Source organism: Dipodomys ordii, unplaced genomic scaffold (assembly GCF_000151885.1).
Source record: "Dipodomys ordii isolate 6190 unplaced genomic scaffold, Dord_2.0 Scaffold55, whole genome shotgun sequence".
Classification (NCBI taxonomy): domain Eukaryota; kingdom Metazoa; phylum Chordata; class Mammalia; order Rodentia; family Heteromyidae; genus Dipodomys; species Dipodomys ordii.
The window spans coordinates 6,647,316-6,668,210 of NW_012267271.1; the positions used below are offsets into that span (position 1 = coordinate 6,647,316).

Here is a 20,895-nt window from a genome sequence, read left to right on the forward strand (position 1 = left end):
ACTCTTCCTCCTGGGAGAAGAAACACCATTGGCTGCAGACTGCTGGGAAATGACATCCCACAGAACCAATGGGAATGGCACATCCTTGACTTCTGGGCTCCACCTTAGCAGCCTGTGTCCACTAAGCAGATGCGCTTCTCCTCCCGCAGACCTGATGTCTTTAAAGAGGATGATGGAGAAGCTGGGGGTCCCGAAGACTCACCTGGAGATGAAGAAGATGATTTCAGAAGTGACAGGTGGGGTCAGCGACACCATCTCCTACAGAGACTTTGTGAATATGATGCTGGGCAAAAGGTCAGCTGTCCTGAAACTGTGAGTACCTCACTTCTGGGAGCCCAGTGGGAGGGGCGCTGTCATTCTATGGGGAAAGAGGCCCCATGCATTCCCCTGCTGCATTCCCTGGCCAGCAGGCAGCTCTTTGCCTGGAACTAGCTGTGTGAGGTTTGATTTCTCTGAACTCTCTCCTTAATTGTCAAAGGATTGTGCTGGCGGGAGCCTTGCCGAGGAAATTAGCAGAGCAGTGGCCAGGAAGTGGCAGCAATGTGGCGGAGGTGCATGGTGACAGATCCACTGTCCACATCTTCTAGGCCTGTTTCCTTGTTTGTCAAGACAACTCTGCTATCTCCATTGGGTTGTTTTGTGAGCATGAAGATAGAGTTGAAAATCAGCTCTTGGAGCCAGACACTGGTGGCTCACACCTGCAATCTTACTCAGGAGGCTGAGGGTCGAGGTTCAAAGCCAGACGGAGCAGAAAAAAGTCCAAGAGACTCTTATCTCCAATGAACCACTAAAACAAAAAAGCTGGACGTGGAGGTGTGGCTCAAGTAGTAGAGTGCCAGCCTTGAGCCAAACAAGCACGAGTCCTTGAGTTTCAGCTCCAGTACTGACTCTCCCTCCCTCCCTCCCTCCCTCTCTCTCTCTCTCTCTCTCTCTCTCTCTCTCACACACACACACACACACACACAATCAACTCTTAGGAGTTTGAATCTTGAAACTATTACTACCTAAATGATCCTGGGCAAGTTAGCTCAACTCTACAAGCCCCAAATCCCAGTTTTCTCCCTCCTTCCCTTCCCTTCCTTCCCTCCCTTCCCTTCCTTCCCTCTCTCCCTCCTTCCTTCTTTCTTCCTTCCTCCCTCCCTTCCCTCCCTCCCTTCCTCCTTCCTTCTTCCTTCCTTCCTTCCTCCCTTCCTTCCTTCCTTCCTTCCTCCCTTCCTCTCCTCCTCCCTTCCTCCCTTCCTCTCCTCCTCCCTTCCTCCCTTCCCTTCTGACAGTCTCACTTTGTAACCCAGGCTGGCTTCAAGCTGATATCCTCCTGCCTCAGCTTCCCAGGTGTTAGGATTACAAGGCGTGCACACCCCTGACTGAGCTTGTTTCTTCCACTGTAAAATGAGGTTGATCATACATATTCTCCACAAAGCACTGTCCAGATGCAACAACTTGTGATGATTTCAGCTTAATGCCCAGCTGATGAGCAACATTTATAGATGAACCTCACATCCTAGGTACTCCTCCTTAGAGAGGCCCTGGTGAAACTTGTCATTTGTCACAGCTGAAAAGGACACGTCTAGCTTTTATGAAAAAGAAAAACTCACTTGTTTTTAGGTACAAAAGTGGACAATGTCTGTCTCATTTTACAAAGGGGGTTCATTGACGCACAAGGAGCCCACATTTTGGCCTGGGAAGAGCTGGTAGCATCCCCATGAACACAGAGAAATGCTGAGGATCAGAGAGGCTGTGTTTGGCTTGAGTTACCCAACTGGGAACTGGGAAGCAGCAGGGCTGGCATTTGAATTCGGGTCATCCTCCCCCGACTCCAGGCTCCATTTTGAACCTTTATTTTCTTCTCCTTAGACTGGGCTTGCCGTGTTGTGGGGAGGTTTTTAAAGTCTTGTAGGGGTCTTGAGCAGAGCCCTGGCCCAGCCTTGTTTAGTCTTTTCCAGGCAGCGTGTCTAGAAGACACAAGGGCTGGAAGTCAATGCCTGGAGCATCGTCCCTGTCTCTGCCCGGGACTGTGTGTGTATTTCTTGGAGCCACTTTGCCACTCTGTGCCTCCATTTTCTCTTCTATAAAATGGGGATCACAGCTCCTTCCCCATTCCACCCCCTTGGGCTCTAATGAGGAGCAGTGGGAACAGGCTTGGGCCATACGCTCAAGGACAAAGTCAACAAGAAGGCTGGGACAATCTCTCTGAATGAGGGCAAGAGTCTTAATCCCGATTTGTTTTCTTTCCTCCATCTCCACACTAGAGTCATGATGTTCGAAGGAAAAGCCAACGAGAACAGCCCTAAGCCAGTAGGGCCACCGCCAGAGAGAGACATTGCCAGCCTGCCTTGAGGACCTGTGGGCACCGCCCCGGCTCTCATTCCTGCCCCTCGCTCCTCACTGCCCTTCTTGATTGGTCTTGTTTGGTTGTTGTGTGTTTGTTTGATTCAACTCTTTGTAAAGCACAACTTATCTGCCTTAAAGGGGGGGAAGGGTCTGGGCTGGGACACAGCCTTGGGACCCCTTCCTCACTTCTCCCTGCCTCTTCTCTCGCCTTTCCCTATGCAGAAGGACTGACAGCAAACCAAAAACCAACCAGGGTAGCGGGGCTGGAAGTATATTCCCATGCTATGAGACTGTCCTGTCCATCTTTCTAGAAGGCCTCTGAAGCCAAGTTCAGGCTGCAGCTTGGCCTTGGTGAGGACCCCGGTTCCCACTCAGAAGACTGGAGTAGGAAGGTTGCAGGGTGTCCTTGAAGTGTCCTTGGACAGTTCCAGGCTTTCGGTGTTTCTCTCTACCCAGGATGTGGCCACTCAGTGCCCTACCATCCCAACAGATGCCCCGTTGTGCTTCGCCTCTGCTCAGGCTCAGGGACATGACAGAAGGAGGGGGAGGAAAGGTGGTTGAACACTGGAGCCCTTTAACAAGGGACTCTGTGGCCTTGTGGTCACACCTTTAAAGGCAGCTCAGGGGAACCGTGTAGCTGCTGTCACTTGCCAGGACCCTGAAGGGCCTCTGAGGCAGAGGCGGGACTAGGATGAGAGAATGAATTCCATGTTCTTGGCACGATGGGCTCCTTGGGGCAGCTGGGCCCTGAGCAGGAGGCTGCCTTTCTGATCGCAGTCTGCTTCTTCTATTTGCCTTCCTACCCTACTCCTACCTTCCATGCATTTACTCATTCATCCTCACAGTCCACAGATATTTATTGAGAACCTCTTACAAGCTTTAAGTCCTCCCACTTTGTCCTGACTCTGATGTGTCCACGGTGTTTTCTCATCTCTCCTTTCCCCTGTTGCTCAAAAGCTTGACTTAGAGGTTGGATGGGGTCATCTGTATCCTTTCTTCCAGCCTCACAGGATTTAGGAGCTCTGCGCTGGAGGTTGGCTAGGCCAGGCTTTCTGTTTCCGCTGTGTTGGTCTGGAGGGATCCAGGCAGGGCCTTCCAGGGTCAGGTGGTTAATGTGGAGATGGAAGACCCAGGCCTGGAGCCGCGTGGTCACCTCACCTCTCCCTTGCCTTAATTAAATCAGTGGTGAGAACAGGAGGGGCAGTCTCCCGGGAAGGGATCCTGTACTCTGAAGGTCCTCGGCACGGACTCACTTTCCCAGGGCTCCTGAGACAGCGTTAGGCCTGTGCCTCTGTAATGTGCCTTCTCTGTAGCTTCTGAAGCGAAAGCCTTGATGGAGACCAGCTTCTCAGAGCTCATACGGGAAGGTGTCCAACTTGCCCACATCTGGGCTGAGCAGGAACCTCAAGAGTCCTTTACCCTGATGTGGACTCAGGACTCAGAGGTGCTCACTCATTGAAATGTATTAAGTGCCTACCATAAGCCAGACAGATTCATGGGATTCAAGTCTAGTGGCACAGGTCAGATTCCCCGGACAAATGCATTGTTGGGTAGGGGGTGATGGCTCTACAGTACTGGGAGTTCTGGCTTGGCCCAGCACTGGGCAGGAATCTTCAGGCTGTATTTTCAGAACCTTAAGTTGGACAGGACTGGGGACTGGAAGCTCCTGAGAGTCTTAGTCATCAAAGGCACAGTGTGCTGTCCCACAGCTGCTTGCGGGGATGAAGTGGGCAGGGTGTGAGGCTCAAGTTAATCCTCTGGTCTCAACCAGTTCAGGAGTGAGATTGTTTGGCTGTGACTGGCTGACCTTCAGCCTTAGGAGCTGCTTCAAATGCACAGATCTAGTTGCAGTTTAAACCCAGGAAAAACATTCCTTCCTGTGAACATCAAAACCTCCCTGCTTCCACCAGCTTGTCTGTCTTTTCCTCGGATACCAGATTAGCCATTGTCTGTTCCAGCCCCGCCGCCCCTCTCTGGATGGGCTGGGACTTCTGAGGATCATATGAGCTGTGTCTGCTTCACTAAGGAGACCGCACCAGCCAGGCTTATTTCAGTGTGCTCTGGGAAAGGCCTGTTGCAGGGGATGGGGGCACAAGCCCCCATCACTGAAATGTAGAGCTTAACAGTTTGGGGGGAAAGGGGAAGAGGGTCTAGACCCCCTGGAAGGGGGTCTGCATGTTATTTCTAGCTGCGGCTTTTGGCTCTGGGACTCTTCTTTGGCCAAGGGTTCAGTGTTAGGGACATGGACTGTATTGTTTCCGAAAAAGACCAAATGTAACTGTTGTAACTTGCAACACAGGGACTGCCAGGTATGGCTTTGTCCCTAAGACACAAAAGGAAAGAGTAATTCAGTTGAATGAAGTTGTGTGTGTATGTGTGTGTATGTATGTGGGGTAGGATGTCATGGATACAGATTGAAATAAACCAGATGAAGCTTACCAATCAATCAGTGTCTTCCTTGATGTGTCTTGGGGATTATTATGGCCTTGGCAAATTCAGAAGAGCTGGCTACCACAGTAGCAGATTGAATGCAGGGGTCCTGTGTGTGCAGGTCAAAGACAGCCTCACATTACAGGCGTCCCAGAGGCTGGTTCGGTGCTGTTCTTATTCTGTATTGCACCGGGGCAGGCTGGAGTAGATAAGCAGCCAGCAGAAAACCAAACAGTAAATAGCAGAAATGTGTTTCCCTTGAGTGGGCCCATGAGTTCCAAGGCAGGAACCTAGAGCATTTATCATCTGCTACATGAGTTTCTGCTGTGTGAGACTAAATTCTTAGTGTACCTACATGGTCTCATTTTTTTTTAATGTAGGAGTTGAACTTGGGGCCTTGCACACTTCCTTAGCTTTTGTACCCAAGGGTGACACTCAACCACTTGAGCCACACCTCTACATCCAACTTTTTGTGATTAATTGGAAATAAAAGCCTCTGGGATTTGTCTGCTCCTGCTGACTTTCAACCAGAATCCTCAAATCTCAGCTTCCTGAGTAGCTAGGGTTTACAGGCGTGAAGCATTGGTACTTGGTCTGATTTCTGATCCTGCCTCCACTTTTTGGCTGAAAACCACTGGAGAATTTTATTTGCTTCTCTGAGGTTTCCTTTATACCACCAATTAAATGTTAATAAATCCCCAGGTGACCAGTCTTGAAGGTTAAATGAGCTAACACATCTAAAGTGTTTTTGCACAGCATTCAGCATAAATCCACTGGTGAGAAGTAGATATGGATCTTGCCCAGGAAATGGCAACCTTGAAGGGAGGGAAAATTGGCCTTGGCTTTTATCCTTAGACGGTTCTTTACTTCCTTTACTTCCCTACTACCCCCCCCCAAAAAAAACTTGAACCCCTCTTGAAAGAAGTCCCTTGGATGGATTTTTAAATTCTCAGAGTTGGAAGTTAGCAATAATACTGAGTCAAAAAGGCTATGAAAAGCCGGGCGCTGGTGGCTCACGCCTGTCATCCTAGCTACTCAGGAGGCTGAGATCTGAGGATCGCAGTTCAATGCCAGCCCAGGCAGGAAAGTCCATGAGACTTTTATCTCCAATAAACCACTCGAAAAACCGGAAGTGGTGCTGTGGCTCAAGCAGTAGAGCGCTCGCCTTGAGCTGAAGAGCTCAGGGACAGCGCCCAAGCCCAGAGTTCAAGCCCTACCACTGACCAAAAAAAAAAAAAAGGCTATGAACCAGGCACTGGTGGTTCACATCTGTAATCCTAGGGGCTCAGGAGGCTGAGAATTGACGACCTAGGTTCAAAACCAACCCAAGCAGTAAAGTTGAAACTTTTTTTGGGGGGAGGGGGCAAGGGGACCAGTGGTGGTACTTGAACTCAGGGCCTGGGCGCTGTCCCTGAGCTCTTTTGCTCAAGGCGAGCACTCTACCACTTGAACTACAGCGCCACTTCCTATTTTCTGGTAGTTTCTTGGAGATAAGAGTCTCACAGATTTCCTGTCTGGGCTGGCTTTGAACCGTGATCCTCAGATCTCAACCCCTTGAGTAGCCAGGCCTTAGTCGGTGAGATTTTTACATCCAATTAACCAGCCAAAAGCTGAAAGCAGCACCGGCGCCGGTGGCTCACGCCTGTAATCCTAACTCCCTAGGAGGCTGAGACCTGAGGATCATGGTTCGAAGCCAGCCGGGGTAGGAAACTCCAAGAGTCTTATCTCTAATAAACAACTCAAAACAGCCAGAAGGAAAAACCAGCCCAGAGCGCCCAGGCCGGCGCCCCTCAATGAATGAATGAATCTGAGCTAAGCCGCGCACTGTTTGAAAAGAAACTACGCGTGGCTCCAGTGCGCAGGCGCGCTGCCGTGGCCACGCCCACAACCCTCCGAGCCCGCTCACTGGGGCTGGCGGCCTGGCGCGCCCGCGACTTCGGAGGGCCCCCGAAGCTTTCCCGGGCCTCACTACTGACGGGGCCTCTTGACGTCATCAACTGGTGCCGGAAGTGCGCGTACGTCGCGCGCCGCCGGCGCTGGAAAAAGGAGGTTGGCTTCCGAGCGGCCCAGGCTGGGTGAAGAAGGCCGCAGGTGGTCGCGGCGGCCGCTTGGACAAGCTGAGGACGGCACGATGGGAGACGAAATGGACGCCATGATCCCTGAGCGGGAGATGAAGGTGAGCGATTGACCGGGGCCTCCCTCCCTTCCTGGGTCCTGGGGTTGAGGCCCCGCCTCCCACTTGGACGGTTTCCCCGGAGCGCGGAGCGCGCCGCGAGCCTCCAGCAGGTCCTGCCGCGGGCAAATGCCGCCTACCTGCCCCAGGGGGCCTTGGACACGCCCCGGAGTTATCCTGACCCCTCTGGGGTGGCGGTCGCCCTAGAGATGTTAGCTGATCCTTATTGAGCGTTTATTACGAGCCAGGCGCTGTGGAAGTCATCTCCAGCAAACTGCTTGATCCAAAGTTACAGTTGACAAGGGGTTGACAGCCAGGCTCATGTAAGACTCCTCCTCCTTCTTCGCCAATCCTGGGGCCTGGACACTGTCCCTCAGCCTCTCTGTGCTCAAGGCTAGCACTCTACCACTTGAATCACAGCACCACTTCTGCCCTTTTCTGGGTATGTGGTACTGAGGAATCGAACTCAAGGCTTCATGCATGCTAGGCAAGCATTCTACCACTGAGCCACCTTCCCAGCCCAAGACTCCTCTTACTAAAGCTTACTGCAGTGCTTGCTGCTGGAAGGTAGTCCAGACTTGCCTAAAGTACCCTGCAAAATCCGTTATTTGGACGAGTTGGCCACCGGAAGTCAGCCTGAAGTCAGGGGACTAACAGGAGGATCAAGTGTTCCCAAGGATGTTCCCGTGATCGTTATGTATGTTCACTTGTAACCTTGTCATAACATATATAACAATTTCATTGTTAGATTTCCACATGCTCCAGTCAGTCCGACCACCTCTGACACTCTGTCCACTTTCTCACATAATTTAGTAGGTTTCATTGTTATGTTTTCATAGATGCAAATAATCTATTTAACCCATATCCAACCTCCATCCTTATTAGCCTAACCCTCTCCAGCCAGTACCCACACACAGCTGAGTTTATGTTATTTTCATATATACTTGCAATATATTACAAAAGTTATTTTTTTTTCTGTGCCAATTTAGGGACTTGAATTCAGTCTCTTGTGGGCTTGTTTAGCTTTACCTGTTCAAGGCTGGAACTCTACTGCTTGATCTACACGTCCATTTTTTGCCAGTTGATTGTAGATAAGTCTTTCATGGATTTGTCTGCCAGGGCTGGTGTTAAACCAAGATGCTCAGATCTTAGCCTCCTGAGTAGCTAGAATTATAGGCATGAGCCACTGGTGCCTAGCTCACCCTTTTTTTCCCCCTTTTTTCCCCCCTACCCCTTCTCTTCCTATCTATTAATAAGTCTCTCAGTTTAATTAATAGAGAATGAGCTATTTTAAGAAAACAGCTAAAAGCAAGTTTCACCAACACTTTAGGCATTTATAGGAGCAACAGATTGCAAAATGCACGTGGGGATAGTGATTGGTACCATATTTAACAGCGTTTATCTCTTCCCTTTTGGGCTATACTGTTGGTGGGATGTCTCATATTCCTCAGATATTCTAGGGAACCACAAACTGAAGGTGGTAATTTCAAAAAGGGAGATGGAGAAATAGCTCAGTTGGCAAAGTGCCAGCCAATGAACAAAACATCAAGTACTGAGTTTGAGTCCTGGTCTTGGAACAACATAAAAGAGAATCTCAAAAAGACAAAAATTTGAGTCTCTGAGGAAACCATGGTAATGGTCTTACCTAGAAAGTTGAGTGAGTTGTTCCCATCATAATCAGCTGGGATTAAGAATATTTCACTTGAGCTTTAACAGATGTAGAGTAAACATAGATTGTTAGGTGAGGTGGCTCAAGCTTGTAATCCTAGCTACTTGGGAGACAGAGATTGAGAAGATTATGGTTTGTGGCCAGCCTGAGCAAAAAGTAAGACTTGCTCCCCTTCACCCCCAATGAAAAAGCTGGGAGTGGTGGCATGCACCTGTCATCCCAGCTTCTTGGGATGTGTGTGTGTGAATAGGAGGATCACACATAGGAGGTCTGGACATGGAAGGTAAGACCCTACTTGAAAAGTGAGGAAAGCACAAAGGGCTGGCATGGCTCAAGTGATAGAGCACCTGCCAGGTAAGTAAAGGCCCTTCAAATTCAGGTACTGCTAAAAACCCAAACAAAACAAATACAGAGTTGGGCTTGGAAGTTGGCTCAGTGGTAGAGTGCTTGCCTCGTATGCATGAGGCCCTGGGTTCGATTCCTCAGCACCACATAAGCAAAAAAAAGCCAGAAGTGGCACTGTGGCTCAAGCAGTAGGACACTAGCCTTGAGCTGAAGAACTGAGGGACAGCGCCCAGGCCCAGAGTTCAAGCCCCATGACCAGCAACAACAACCAGAAAAAAAGATTTGAAGAAGGAGCTGGGAAGGTGGCTCAGTGGTAGAGTGCTTGCCTTGCATGCACAAGACCCTGGGTTCAATTCCTCAGCACCATGTAATCAGAAAAAACCGGAAGTGGCACTGTGGCTCAAGTGGTAGAGAGATAGCCTTGAGCTGAAGAGCTGAGGGACAGCATCCAGGCCCAGAGTTCAGGCCCCATGACGAACCAAAAAAAAAAAAAAAAAAAGTTGAAGAAAAATAATGCTATATAGTATGGCTCAGTCAAGTGATGGGTAAACTTAAGATTTTTTGTTTGTTTGTTTTAATGAAGGGTCAGTACTCAGAATTGTTCTTGAAAGCGTGTAGATAAATTTGTAGAAGCCAGTGTGAGTAGGCATTGGTAGGAGGCCAAGGAAGATTGAATATTCAGTTCAGTTAGATTTGAAAGCTCCAAGGTGCTAAGGAACTTGAAAATGTAGGAAATGGAAACTGAAAGTCAGTAATGTAAGGTGGCAGAGACAGTGGCCAGCTTGTGCGAACTGGAGCATTGTGAGCACCGAATTCATGGGGCAAACCCACACCTGGCCTTGTAGCCTGTGGTAAGGGTTTTGTACTTGAGTTTTCAACACTGAGAGATTGGCCATATCCTCTTCTAAGATATGATTTTGTTACGTTTGATACAAGGAAGCCAGATCTTGGGATTTCTGTGTTTGCTAAGGACTGCACTGGAAATTCCAGTGATGCTTTCAGAATATAACAATAATTCGTGTAGACCTACACCAGGTCATGAGGCAATGTAATACCATGGACAAGGACATGATTGTAAGTTTGGTGATTCAGATAAGAAATACAACTGGGGCCGGGCACCGGTGGGTCACGCCTGTAATCCTAGCTTCTCAGGAGGCTGAGATCTGAGGATCACAGTTCAAAGCCAGCCTGGGCAGGAAAGTCTGTGAGACTCTTATTTCCAATAAACCACTAGAAGACTGGAAGAGCGCTTGCCTTGAGCTGAAGAGCTGAGGGATAGTGCCCAACCCCAAGACCCACGACCAACAAAAAAAAAAAGAAAGAAAGAAATACAACTGGGAATTCCAGAAAGGAAAAGAAGCGGGATTAGTCCAGGAAGGCTTCCTGGAGTTTTTTTCATCATTATTTCATTTAAAAGGTACTAATAAACATTATGCCAGGTGTTGTCAGAGCACAGGAAGTCTAAAGAGTGGAGATGCTCAGTTGCCTGGGATAAGAAGCTTATTTTCATTACACTGAAATTGAGTCCATGGAATACATTAGACATGAGTTAGTTTCCTCTGTCCCCAAATTGATTTTGTTTTGATCTCCAAAACAGGATTTTCAGTTTAGAGCATTGAGGAAGGTGAGAATCTTCGACACTCCAGAAGAGTTACCCAAGGAGCGCTCAAACCTGCTTGCCATGTCTAACAAGTATGGTCTGCTCTTTGCTGGAGGAGCCCGTGGTTTGCAAGTTTTTCCTACTAGAAACCTTCTTATTCAAAACAAACCTGGAGATGATCCCAATAAAATAGGTAAGTTCCTCGATTTATGTCACATATCTGAAATAGGGACATGGTGGCATCAAATGGCTCTTCCTGAGTCCTGCGAGCTCCAAGGTGACAAAGGGCCTGGTAGGATGCCAGAAGCTTTCCTAGTTTTCTCTGCTCGTCTGAGCTCAGAGGAAAAAAATGAACCACTATGTGGTACTTCCATTTTGCTCATTGGAGCTTGAGCTCTGGCTCTGTGGGAGAAACCTTTTGTTAATCTTTTTAGTTGGCATAGCAGAACCTTCCAAGCAAATAGGAATGTGTACTATTCGTAGCATTGTTGCAAAAACATTTTCAAAAAAGTCAACAGTCACAGGTGCCCCCATTTTGTATGAGGAAGAGTGCCTGAGACATTCAGTGTCAGACTAAGATTTAGCCAGGCTGTGATCCTGGCTACTCAAGAGGCTGAGATCTGAGGATCATGGTTCAAAGCCAGCCAGGCAAGGACAGACTGTGAGACTCATACCTCTAATTAACCACCAGAAAACTGGAAGTGGCACTGTGGCTCAAGTGGTAGAGCACTTGCCTTGAGCTGAAGAGTGCAGGGACAGCGCCCAGGCCCAGAGTTCAAGCCCCACGACTGACAAATATATATAATATTTACCAGGTGCCAGTGGCTCATACCTGTAATCCTAGCTATTCAGGAGACTGAGATCTGAGGATTGCAGTTTGAAACCAGCCCAGGCAGGAAAGTCAGTGAGATTATCTCCAGTAAACTACCAGAAAAAAAAGGGAGCTATGGCTCAAGTGGTAGAGCACTAGCCTCAAGTAAATAGCAGCTCAGGGACAGCACCTAGGTCAAGAGTTCAAGCTGCAGGAACAGCAAAAAAACGGGGGGGGGGGATGTGATTTTATCTGGATGCCTGGGCATCTGCGGGTATCTTTACAAGAAGCAAAAGTTATTTCTCATTTACATAAAAGGCTTGTGACTCTATACTTTGTCTTTTTTTTTTTAATTCTTTCATAAAAGTTGATAAAGTCCAAAGCTTGCTGGTTCCTATGAAATTCCCAATCCATCACCTGGCCCTGAGCTGTGATAACCTTACGCTGTCTGTGTGCATGATGTCCAGTGAATATGGCTCCATTATCGCCTTTTTTGATGTTCGCACATTCTCAAATGAGGTAAGAACTGGCAGCCTGAATTACCAGCATGAGAGCCCGAGGAGATTTCTTCCTGTGAGTTAAATTTGCAAGTTTCTCAAGTTGACCCTCGGAGTCATTCTGTAGACTTGAAAACTAAGGGTGGAAAAATGGTTTCCTGGAAGTGGTGCTGGGGTCAAGTGGTAGAATGCTAGCCTTGAGTACAAAGAGGCTCAGGGGCAACGCCGAGGCCCTGAGTTCAAGCCTATAACCACCACCACAAGGATTCCTGTAGAATCATAGGCCTTTGAGATTGAAGGGACTTCAGTAAACTCTGTGATTTACTGCCTTCCCTGAAGTGGCGTCATTACTCATTTACATGGACGACAACCACGCAGACAGGCTTAGGTGACCTGCCAAAGGCCCTAGAGTTAACGGACAAGGTGAGAGGCCCTATGTTTTGGTCTTTGGCTTGCTGCTGCTGTGCTTCCATTTTATGGAGTTTAAGAATGGTGCCAATGGTGTGAATACTGACTGTGCTCTGGACTAAGTGTTCGTGTGCCTTATCCTTTCCCATGCCTACCGTAGCCTCACTTAGTAGGTACAGTTATTTTCCCTTGCGAGCTACTGTTCAGGAAGCAGAGCCTTGATTTTAGTGTTGTATCTACTAGTTGCCGAGTGTCCTCATTGGTGCATTTGGCAGCCAGAAGTTCCTCTGAGCAATGGATTGCCATTTTCCAGTTTTGTTGAAATTATCTGTAATAGATTGCTGTGATTTAAGAAAACTTGTAGATTCACTAGTTCACTTTGAATATTAAGTGCCTCTGTATGTCTAGTAATTGGTCAATGTATTTTGCTTTTGTGCATTTGTTTTAAAAGGCAAAACAGCAAAAACGCCCATTTGCCTACCACAAGCTCCAGAAGGATGCTGGCGGCATGGTGATTGATATGAAATGGAACCCTACGGTCCCCTCCATGGTGGCCGTTTGTGTGGCTGATGGCAGCATTGCTGTCCTGCAAGTCACAGATGCGGTGAAAGTGTGCGCCACTCTCCCTCCCTCAGTGGCAGTTACGTCGGGTAGGTAATGACCACATCCACACCATAACATGCGGTTATGTGATCTACCTGAAAATTAACTTCTGGAAGTAAAGGGAATGGTTTTGGTGGGGAGTTTTTGGCATAGAAGGGGGAGGATTCTTTATTTCCATAGTTAATGTCCTTGAAGCCAAATACCACACATGAATTAATTTGAATGTGCTCGAGTTATCTAGAGAAGGAAATACTTTATAGTGAAAAAGCTGTTAGCACCCCCTCATTTAGAGTTGTGTTTCTGAGAGTAATTGTTTCTGAATCTGAGGTGAAAGTCATTTTTTTACCTTCATGGGAAAAGCATTAGGAAGAAATAGAACCACCAACAGTTATTTCTAGACATTTCCAGACATTCTCCATTCTCCTCATGTCATCTAAAGATGAGGGGTTTATGCTCCGCACTCTGCTGAAAAAGCCTTTGTAGCTTCCATTCAGTGACCCAGTGACAAGGCATAGTAAATTGGTCATTAAAATGTTTTTTCTCTGCTCCCTTTGCTGATGAGCTGATCGTCAGTCCTGTGTCCTGACAGAGGAATGGGAAATGATGACTGGGAAGCTGTAAAGCGCTTGGGTTCACTGCCTTGCTCCGTTTTATTTTCTTCTGTCTCAACAATGGCCTTCTCCTCTTCTCCAGTGTGCTGGAGCCCCAAGGGAAAGCAGCTGGCAGTGGGAAAGCAGAACGGAACTGTGGTGCAGTACCTTCCTGTAAGTCCGCTCCTGAGACTTCAGAACTTCTCTTCTGGTTTCAGAGCGTCTTTGCTGTTATTTTCCTCTCCCCTCCGCCAGTACTGTGGTTTGAACTCAGAACTATACATACTCTTTACCACTTGAGTGACAGTACCCAGGCCCAGAGTTCAAGCCCTAAGACCAGCAAAAAAAAAGGAGACATTAGCATCTAAAAAGGTTTTACTTTGTTTTTTGGCAGTACTACGTTTTGAACTCAAGGTCTTGCCCTTGTTAGGGGGAGTGTCTGCCATTGAGCATACCTCCAACCCTTTTGGTGGAGTTAACTTCCCAAGAGAGTCTTCTATTTTTTCGTCTGAACAATCCTGGACTTTACCCTCCTATATGTGTCTCATGTAGCTGGGATCAGGCATGTAGAACACCATACCAGTTTATTGATTGGGATGAGAGGGAGTCTAGCTAACTTTTGCCTAGGCTGGCCTCAAACTTAGCTCTTCTGGAGTAATGGAATACAAGTACAAAGACACAGTGCTTTGGTTTTCATTCTAGTTTTGCTATTTCCCTTTTTACTTTTTTTCTATTGAGGCCTTTTTTCAGTTTACTGTATCTAGAGCCACTTTATTCTCTTTGCTGGCTATGCAGTAGTTCATAGCATAGATGGCTCCACAATCCATCTCATTATTGATGGTCTTCTGCAGCACCATTAACTTTGCTGCATTGAACGCCTCCATTATCTGCATCTGAAGATGTTTCTGCAAGTGTTCTCCAGGATAGAACCCTAGGAGTAGACAATATTCCTGTTTGGTTTTGTTGAGACAGGGTCTGTTTGGCCTTGAACTTACTATGTAGTCCAGGCTACCCTCAAATTTGTGATCCTCCTTCCTTAGCTTCAGTGAAGGGATTACAAGCCTGTGCCACTACACCTAGGATACTCTGTTTCAGATTTGACAGTTTCATTGGTTTAGGGATTGTTACATTTATTTTTTTTTTTAATTTCTTTCAGACTTTACAAGAAAAAAAAGTCATCCCTTGTCCTCCATTTTATGAGTCAGATCATCCTGTCAGAGGTATGTACCACTGTTTTCCTTATTGGCTGACCTATCATGTGATGCTGTGTCTAGTAAAAACAGTCAGATCATGAGATGTACCCCGTATGTGCGGAGAGTACTGGTGTCCACCTACCTCATGATGCTGTTGCATGATTCTACTACGCATCAGCTGGTTAAGTCAGTGTCCCCTGTAAGTCAAGATCTTGAAATGGGGGCTGGGAAGGTGGCTCAGTGGTAGAGCGCTTGCCCTGCATGCTCAAGGCCCTGGGTTCGATTCCTCAGCACCACATAAGAAAAAAGCTAGAAGTGGCGCTGTAGCTCAAGTGGTAGAGTGCTAGCCTTGAGCTGAAGAGCTGAGGGACAGCGCCCAGGCCCAGAGTTCAGGCCCCATGACCGAACCCCCCAAAAAAAAGATCTTGAAATGGATCCTGACTTTATGAGACTTTTATTCCTTGCTCTGATTATAATCCAGCAGAAACGAGCTGCAGCTTTGAATGAATCTGGGCCTCTTTATTGTTTGTCTCTGCATTAATATTTGGTTGATAAAATCTGGACCCTTACAGTGTTTACCCATTGCATGTTAACTTTCAGAGCAAAGGGCAGCTATTCCGATGTCAGGTGTGTGACTGTGATTTGATTACTGATTAGACGGGATGGGGTCTTTCCAGTTTTAGATGTGCTCTGGATCGGTACCTATGTCTTCACAATCGTATATGCTGCTGCGGATGGCACCTTGGAAACGTGTCCAGATGTAGTGATGGCTCTACTTCCGGTAAGCAGATGACAGGATCGCCTCTTCCCAAAGTTAGACCTCAGTTTCAGAGCCCTTCTCATGTGTGTGACAGTGCAGCTTCTGATGTAAGGTCTCAGGGCTGCGCACGGGCCAGGGGACCCAGTGTCTACTTAGAGCTAGTTCAGATGTAAAAATATGTAAAACAGATTTCTTTTGTTTGTTTCTTTGGGGGGGGTCCTGTTGTGGGGCCTGAACTCTGGGCCTGGGTGCTGTCCCTCAGCTTGTCAGCTCAAGGCTAGTGCTCTACCACTTGAGCCACAGCGCCACTTCTAGCTTTTTTCTTTTTGCTTATGTGGTGCTGAGGAATCGAACCCAGGGCCTCATGAATGCAAGGCAAGCACTCTACCACTGAGCCACCTTCCCAGCCCTCTTTTGTTTGTTTTGTGGTACTGGAGATGAAACCCAGGGCCTTGTGCATGCTCAGCAGGTGCTCTACTCTGAGCTATATCCCAAGCCCCTAAATTGTGAAGATTAGTTAAAATGATGAAAATATTTTAGAAAAGCAAGAGAGTATCTTGATTTTTTTAAAATTTAATTTTATTTGTGAACATACTGTACAGAGGGGTTACAATTACATGGGCAGGATAATGCATACATTTCTTACCAAGCATTGCATCCTCCTCCTTTGTTTACCCTTCACATCCCTTCCCAGCCTCCCCCCTCCCCTTGATTTTTTTTTTTTTAATTCTTACACTTATTTGGGCTGGAAGCATAGCCCTCAAGTGGTAGAGAGCTTGTCTTGTGTAACGCCCTGTGTCCAATCCCTAGCACCACAGACTTACTTCATTTATTTGCCAAATGTCTAACCAGTGTATACAATATATTAGGTGTTGCTTTAAAACTGAGCACGCAGAGGTGACCGAGGAAAAGGCTTTGCATTTGAGTCTGCCCCATGCTGATGAATGTTGGCTTTGGTGCTGGTCCAGGGCGTGAGGAGCAGAGTGTGGGACAAGAGGGACTAGACTTGTGGATGTGGTCACTGTGGCCACTCCCGAGGCGTCACTTGAGCAGAGAACCAGATGGAATGAGGGAGTGAGTCATTTTGAAGATAGAGGATATAGCAACAAGATCTAAAAAACATTACTAAATCACAATGGCATCTGAAAAACAACTGATGCACAATTAGCTTTCAAAGTCCAGCCATCTTAAAAAAAAAAAATCTCAGCTAGACACCAATGGTTCACGCCCTCTATTCTAGCTACTCAGGAGACTGAAATCTGAGGGTCGTGGTTCAAAGCCAGCTGGAGCAGGAAAGTCCATGACTCTCACCTCCAATTAGTAAACCAGAAGTAGCGCTGTGGCTCAAGTGGTAGAGTGTTCACCTTGAGCTGAAGAGCTGAGGAATAGCACCCAGGCCCTGAGTTCAAGCCCCATGACCGACCAAAAAAAAAAAAAATCTTTGGCTCCTACTATTTAGAAATTACTTGATATTTTAGAACAGAATTTGTCAATAAATATACTGGTTGCTGTGCTTTGCCACCTTGATTTTAAATACTTAGTGAATTGGAATCTTTCTCTTTATTATTTTGCCAGTACTAGGGCTTGAACTCAAGGTCTGGGCACTGACCCCTTAGCTTTTTCACTCAAGGCTGACATTCTACCATTTGAGCTACAGCTCTACTTCTGGCTACGTGTGTGTGTGTAAGAGTAAGCACACGTGTGTGTATGCATGCCAGTTCTGGGGTTTGAGCTCAAGGCTTGAGCACTGTTCCTGAACCTTTTTTTCTTTTTTGCTGTATTACTTGAGCCATAGCTCCACTTCTAGCTTTTTGGTGGTTAATTGGAAACAAAAGTGTCATGGACTTTTTTGCTAGCTTTGAATAATGACCCTCTGCTTTCAGCTTTCTGTGTAGCTAGAATCACATGTGTGAGCCACCAACGCCTGGCTATGAATTTTTAGTAAGCTTTTGTCGACATTGCAGTGGTCTCTTTTAGGCAAGTTGTATCTGTTTATGCCACCTGTGGGACTACCCAACATGATGTTAGTACATATAGCAGTGTCTTCTTTGGTCTTGATCAGTCAGGTAGAATGTCTTGTAATAACTGTTGAGTTCCTGATAAGGTCGAATTTAAAATTGTAATATTAGGGGTCTTTATTGAATACTGAGACTTCCCTCAATTTGCATTGAGCACCTACTCTGTAGGCTTGGTAGCAGAGAGGATCTGCCCTGCTGGTCCTGTAGCCGGAAAATGACAGAACAGAGTGTGAATGTGGTGTGCTCTGTGGCTAACGCCTCTTCGCCCTGTGCTACTCAAAGCTGCCATTAAACCTGGTCTGTTATTTGCACATAGATTTCCATACAACGTAAACAGGTTTTCTCAATTCTTAATTAGATTTTCTCATAAAACTCCATTTTACCTTTTGAGGTGAACTATCTGTGATTCAAGAAAAATTGCACATGAGCTATTTTTCTCACTGTGTTGTTTATAGAAAAAGGAAGAGAAGCACCCAGAGATATTTGTCAACTTCATGGAGCCCTGCTACGGCAGCTGCACTGAACGACAACACCATTACTACCTCCACTACATCGAAGAATGGTGAGCGCAGGCTCGCTGGAGGCCTTGGCCTGCACCTGCGTGCTGGGTCTCGCCAGGAGAGCACGGCTGAGATGCCCTGGTGTTTTCAACAGACACTGTCTCCTATCTTCTGATGACTGCTTCTGTTTCCTCAGTCTTGACTTACGTAGAATATGTACTTTCCTAAAAAAAAGAAAAAAGAAAAATTTAAGTGTTTTGCCAGGCACTTCTGGCTCATGTCTATAGTCCTAACTACTCAGGAAGCTAAGATCTGAGGATCTTGGTTCAAAGGTAGGAAAGTCTGAGATTCTGATCTTCATTTAACTACCAAAAAGCTGGAAATGGAGCTGTGGCTCAAATGGAAGAGAATGCTAGCCTTGAGCGAAAAAGCCAAGGGACAGTGCCTAGGCCCTGATTTCAAGTTCCAGTACTGACACACAAAAAATCCACTTTTATCAGTATCTCCAGTGATGACTCTGAAAAGTACTTACATTTAAAGGGCCTTCTAGGGGTTTCTCTCTACCACAGGTTAAGTTTCCTCCCCTGCTTTGGGTATTCTGTTTGTTGTGGACCTGACTTGATTCTGTCATGTGCCTCCCAGGTGGGCAGTGGGTGGATTCCTCAGGCTTTTACCTCAGGAAATAGAAAGCTCAGGTGTACATGTAGAACCTTCTCCTTTCTTCAGTCGGATAGGAAGCCTGGCCCTCTCGGGGATTACTGTGGACCCTGGAGCCTCAGCGCTGTACATGGGCTTGACTGTAATTGTCTTCTCGTTGTATTCCTAAGGGATTTAGTGCTGGCAGCGTCTGCAGCTTCCACAGAAGTTAGTATCCTCGCTCGCCAGAGTGATCAGGTAAGTCCCCCCTTTGTCACTTTTCTGACCATGATTTGCAGGGTTTGACTGTGTGGCCGAGTCTGAGACAAGGCCTCCTCCTTATTCATGGGCTTCTGGGTGAGCACAGAGCCTTAGACCTGATGGTGCAGCTGTTGCAACGGAGAGACGTGGTGTGTCAGTGGAGTCCTTCTGCATCTTTAAGAAAGCCCTTTGGCGCCGGTGGCTCACGCCTGTAATCCTAGCTACTCAGGAGGCTGAGATCTGAGGATCGCAGTTCAAAACCAGCCCGGGCAGGAAAGTCCGTGAAACTCTTAATCTCCAATAAAACCACCAGAAAACCGGAAGTGGCTCTGTAGCTCAAGTGGTAGAGCACTAGCCTTGAGCTGAAGAGCTGAGAGACAGCGACAGCGCCCAGGCCCAGAGTTCAAGCCCCATGACTGACAAAAAAAAAAAAAGTTCTCTGGCCAGGTACCAGTAGTAGCTCACACTTATAATCCTAGCTACTCAGGAGGCTGAGATCTGAGGATTAGGGTCTGAAGCCATCCAGCAGGAAAGTCCATGACACTCGTCTCCTATTAGCCACCAAAAAAGCTGGAAGTGAAACTGTGGCTCAAGTGGTAGAGAACCAGCCTTGCGGAAAAAAAATCAGCGATAGGGAGCATCCAGGCCCTGAGTTTAAGGGCTAAGACCTGCACAAAAACAAATGCCCTTGGTTCTCTTCAGATCCATCTGCGACCTCTAACCCGGTGCACTTGGATGCTCAGGCTTTGCTTTGTTCTGTTTTACCATCTGTGTACAATAAACGGTCCTCAGTTATGGAAGAGAAACCTGTGAAGATCCTGTCAGATCTTAATTGGTCAGAAATTAGATGCTTTTTAGCTTATGATTTGTTAAACAACCCAATAAACTTTGGTATTGAAAATGCACTTAATGCACTCCAAGTAATTTGGAGCCTGGTTTTTACTGACTGCCTATCACTTTCTCACCATGGTAATGATAAAAACCGAGAGATGTTCTTTTTCTTCTCTCCTATCTAAATGGTCCGGGGAGGCTTCGGTGCAAGGCTCTTAACCAAACATGTATGTTTATTTTCCAGATTAATTGGGAATCTTGGCTACTGGAGGATTCTAGTCGAGCCGAACTGCCTGTGACAGACAAGAGTGATGACTCCTTGCCTATGGGGGTGGCCATCGATTATACCAACCAGGTGGAAATCGCCATCAGTAAGTGGCATGGCGCCTGGGCAGCAAGGCTTTCCCATGGTAGCAGTCAGTGCCCATGAAAGCCTGGTGTGTGTGCAGCTCCTCTCACCTGCAGCGAGGTCCGGTGTGTACTGTAAGCTGCTTTGAGCAGACACTTGTGATGAAACCAAGGCCAGACACTGTGCTGTTTACGTACACACGCACATGTCTGTGTACTTTAGAAGATGGCCGAAGAGCCATATTCTATACATTCGATACTGTAGCTTGGTCTCTCTGCCCAAGTTCCCCAGTGGCTGCCCGGGGAGTGTTACTCTAAGCTGCTACTGCACATCAGTACTTGGTTACAGCAAGATTGAGAAGGTGGTTACTCCAAGCCCTTGAATCGACTTGCTGCCCTAATCATCCTCGTTTTCCTTTTTGACAGATGATGAAAAGACTCTTCCTCCTGCTCCAGTTCTCCTGTTACTTTCAACAGATGGTGTACTCTGTCCATTCTATATGATTAATCAAAATCCTGGGGTTAGGTCCCTAATCAGGACCCCGGAGCGGCTCTCATTAGAAGGGGAGCGACAGCCAAAGTCCTCAGGTACGTGCCTTTGCCTGCCCAGGCTGGCACCCTAGGTGGCCCAGGTGTGTCTCCAGTGATGACCGTGTAAGGTGCCAGGGGCACGTGAAGCCACCCTCACCAGCCAGGACACCTTCTCCCACATGCATATACAGCCTGGCCGTCTTTCACTTCCAGGGCCATTCTCCAACTGTTACTTTTAGAGAAAGCCCACAGCTGATACTCTACCACTTGAGCCACACCTCCACTTCTGGCTTTTTGCTGATGAGCTGGAGGTAGATTTGTCTGCCCAAATTAGCTTCGAACTGCAGTCCTCTGATTTCA

The 20,895-nt window shown here is 47.3% G+C and overlaps 2 protein-coding genes across 2 annotated transcripts in view; both read left to right on the forward strand.

Moving 5' to 3' along the window:
* Positions 1–2,526, forward strand: part of Aif1l (allograft inflammatory factor 1-like) — a 34,702-nt gene extending 32,176 nt beyond the window's left edge. The window contains exons 4-5 of the mRNA XM_013021290.1: positions 150–312; positions 2,250–2,526. Of these exons, the coding sequence (XP_012876744.1) occupies positions 150–312; positions 2,250–2,337 (251 nt within the window). The 3' untranslated portion in view covers positions 2,338–2,526. The remainder of the gene's footprint in view (positions 1–149; positions 313–2,249) is intronic.
* A 4,311-nt stretch (positions 2,527–6,837) lies between these two features.
* Positions 6,838–20,895, forward strand: part of Nup214 (nucleoporin 214kDa) — a 70,120-nt gene continuing 56,062 nt past the window's right edge. The window contains exons 1-11 of the mRNA XM_013021291.1: positions 6,838–6,937; positions 10,546–10,741; positions 11,727–11,878; positions 12,716–12,914; positions 13,561–13,631; positions 14,614–14,677; positions 15,328–15,431; positions 17,884–17,990; positions 18,756–18,822; positions 19,901–20,027; positions 20,431–20,592. Of these exons, the coding sequence (XP_012876745.1) occupies positions 6,893–6,937; positions 10,546–10,741; positions 11,727–11,878; positions 12,716–12,914; positions 13,561–13,631; positions 14,614–14,677; positions 15,328–15,431; positions 17,884–17,990; positions 18,756–18,822; positions 19,901–20,027; positions 20,431–20,592 (1,294 nt within the window). The 5' untranslated portion in view covers positions 6,838–6,892. The remainder of the gene's footprint in view (positions 6,938–10,545; positions 10,742–11,726; positions 11,879–12,715; positions 12,915–13,560; positions 13,632–14,613; positions 14,678–15,327; positions 15,432–17,883; positions 17,991–18,755; positions 18,823–19,900; positions 20,028–20,430; positions 20,593–20,895) is intronic.